At 58.3% G+C, this 2780-nt stretch overlaps 1 protein-coding gene across 1 annotated transcript in view; it reads right to left on the bottom strand.

Moving 5' to 3' along the window:
• Positions 1–809: 809 nt before the first annotated feature.
• Positions 810–2780, bottom strand: part of SLC12A7 (solute carrier family 12 (potassium/chloride transporter), member 7) — a 66442-nt gene continuing 64471 nt past the window's right edge. Inside the window, 2 exon segments of the mRNA XM_006900168.1 lie at positions 810–901; positions 1888–2021. Of these exon segments, the coding sequence (XP_006900230.1) occupies positions 810–901; positions 1888–2021 (226 nt within the window).

Raw genomic sequence — 2780 nt, 5'->3', positions numbered from 1 at the left:
ATGTAGGGGGGGACACTCGGCCCTGTGGACACACATGTAGGGGGGACACTTAGGGAAACCTGGCTCTGTGGACACCCACCCGGGTGGGACACTTGGCTCCATGGCACCTGTCCAGGAAGGACACTCAGCCCTGTGGACACCTATCCAGGAGGGACACAGTCCCACTGTGGGTGGGGTCACAGGTGCAGGGGAGGAGCATCTTCTCGGCCAGAGGGGTCAAGGGCCAATATGCCCAAGTGGACACTCTTGCATGTCCACCTGAAGCACTTGGACTCGGGTCCTGCTGTCACAGAAGCTGCGGCCAGCCTGCCCAGCAGAGGGTGGCCACAGTGGCAGAGCCCGATTTCCCAGCAGAGGCCAGCCTGGACATGAGGGACCTGGTTTCCAGAGTCCAGCATGACATACGTATTAGCCTCTGTGTCCTGATCATGACCACCCCATGCGCCTGCCCCATGGGCCCAGGGTGCCTCTCCAGTGAGGGACTGGTCAGTGAGCAGGGACACAGCTGACACGGGACAGCCAAGGGGATGGCTTGCTGTGTTATGGCTGGACACTCAGAGGGACAGGCTATGAAGGCACAGGATGCATCCAGAGCCTCTTCCAGAGAGGACGCCTTGACTTCAGCAAGTGAGTTGACCATCCTGGGTCGACCAGGCTGGCAGTGACATTATGTTGTGCCGTGACCAAGTGAGGTCAGCTGGGGTGGTGTTGGGGGCTCGGCCTTCAGTGGGGTCCAGGGAGCGGTCAGGTGGTGCTCCAGCATCATCCAGGAGGTGTGGGCCACTGACCGTCCATCTGTGCTTGACTGGTTAGGAATAGATGGTGATGACCTCCCGGCCGCCACCCCGGACCAGGAGGACACGGTTCAGGCCCTCAGTCAGGACTTCCAGGAACTCCATGTCTGGGCAGGAGTTAAGGGGCAGCCGAAGAGTGGGGTGTGTAGGGGGCAGGGGGAGCAGGGGAAGGGAAGGAGGGGTAAGAGAGACAGTGGAGGAAGAGGATAGGAGGGAGAGATGAAAGGCAGAGGAAGTGGGAGAGGAGAGGGCAGGGAAGGAGGGGTGGGGGGAAGGGGAGAGAAAGGGAGGTAAGAGAGGAGGGAGGAGGAAGGAGGGGTGGGGAAGGGGAAAAGGGGGAGAGAGGGGGAGGAAAAGGAGGAAGGAGGGGTGGGCGAGGGGGAGGGAGGTAGGAGAGAGGGATGGGAGGTTGATGAAGGGGCAGGTAGGACAGGGGCAGGAGAAGTGGGAGGGATGGGGAGATGAGGAGGGGAGGAAGAAATGGGAAGGGTGATGGGGCAGAGAGTGAGGGAAGAGGAGGTGGGAAGGGTAGGAAGGGTAAGGGGAGTGGTGAGGGTAGGGAGGAGAAGGGGAACTGGAAGGGGTGATGGGGGCACAGTGGGAAGGGAGGGGGAGGGGAAGGGTGATGGAGGAAAGCAGGGGAGGGTGTTGAGGGAAGAGCCTCCTCCTTCAGACACTGTGACAGACAGATCCAGCAATGGGGCCTGTGATTACTGATCCACCTGGTGGGACCCTGGGCCCCAGGCCACTGGCCCCTGCTGCCTGAGATTATTGGGACTGGACACCTCCTAAGGGGACCATCTCAGAAGCCCCCTCAAAGGAAGGAAGCCCACCTTGACCTTACCCTGAGCTCTCTAAGGGTCCTGCCCACTCATGTCAGGGTCCTCAACAGCACCCCTACCTCCCCAGGTGCCAGTGGTGAACACACTAGGACCTTGGTGTGGGTAGGGCTGGCCGCTCTCGCCCCTCTGTCCATGTCTCCCCCACTGTCCCAGCTCTAGGTTCCACCTAAAGGGAAAGCCAGGCTCAGGGCCCTCAGCCTCTCCCTGGGAACCAGGTGATACCCTGGGGCTGCATCCAGGTGGAAGGATACAGTTCTCGTCACCCTGTCGGTTCTTGGGAGGCCCTGGCATGTTTAGTAACACCAGCTGGGCATCCTGGGACTTGCTGAGGACGACTCCATTGAGCTTCACAGCTGTGTGCATCCTCCTGACGTTGGACTGGTTCCTGCAGGAGACACATAGCACATGGACACTGCTCTCACCTGGCACCACGCTCACACCAGCACTGTCTTCACACCAGCATGGTGTTCATACCAGCATGGCACACATCACACGTCACTCACAATGGCACGGTGCTTATACCAGCACCGCATTCAGTCACACACAATCAGCTTTGCACTCATAGCAGCACACGTGGCCAGCATCACACAAACACCAGCACTGTCACACCAGCATGGTGTTCACACCAGCACCATGCTCACACTAAAACCTCGCTCACAACAATACCTCACTCATACCAGTACCCAGACCAGCTCTACACTCACACTTGCACATGCTCACACCAGCACGCACAACAGAATTGTGCTCATACCTGCACCTCACACTAGAGCTCACACTAGTACCACTCACACCAACACCACACTCATACCAGTACTGTGCCCACATCAGAGTTCATACCAGCACCACTAACACCAGTACCGCACTCTTACCAGTACTAACAACATGCTCACATCAGCACTGCTCCAACCAGCATCATATTCATAATAGCACCTTGTTTACGTCAGCATCCTGCTCTTATCAGTACTAGCACCACACTCACACCAGCACTGTGCTCTCACCAGCACTAGCATCGCACTCACACCAGCACTGCACCTATACCAGCATCACACCCACACCAGCACTTTACTCACACCAGCACTGCACCCACACCAGCACCAGACCTACATCAACACCTTACCAGCACCACACCCACACCAGCCCTGTG

The sequence above is a fragment of the Elephantulus edwardii genome, unplaced genomic scaffold (genome assembly GCF_000299155.1).
Source record: "Elephantulus edwardii isolate Elephantulus edwardi_28Jun2011 unplaced genomic scaffold, EleEdw1.0 scaffold00274, whole genome shotgun sequence".
NCBI classification, from domain to species: domain Eukaryota; kingdom Metazoa; phylum Chordata; class Mammalia; order Macroscelidea; family Macroscelididae; genus Elephantulus; species Elephantulus edwardii.
The sequence above is the reverse complement of the archived record's forward strand: the minus strand, read 5'-3'. Positions and strand labels throughout refer to the sequence as shown.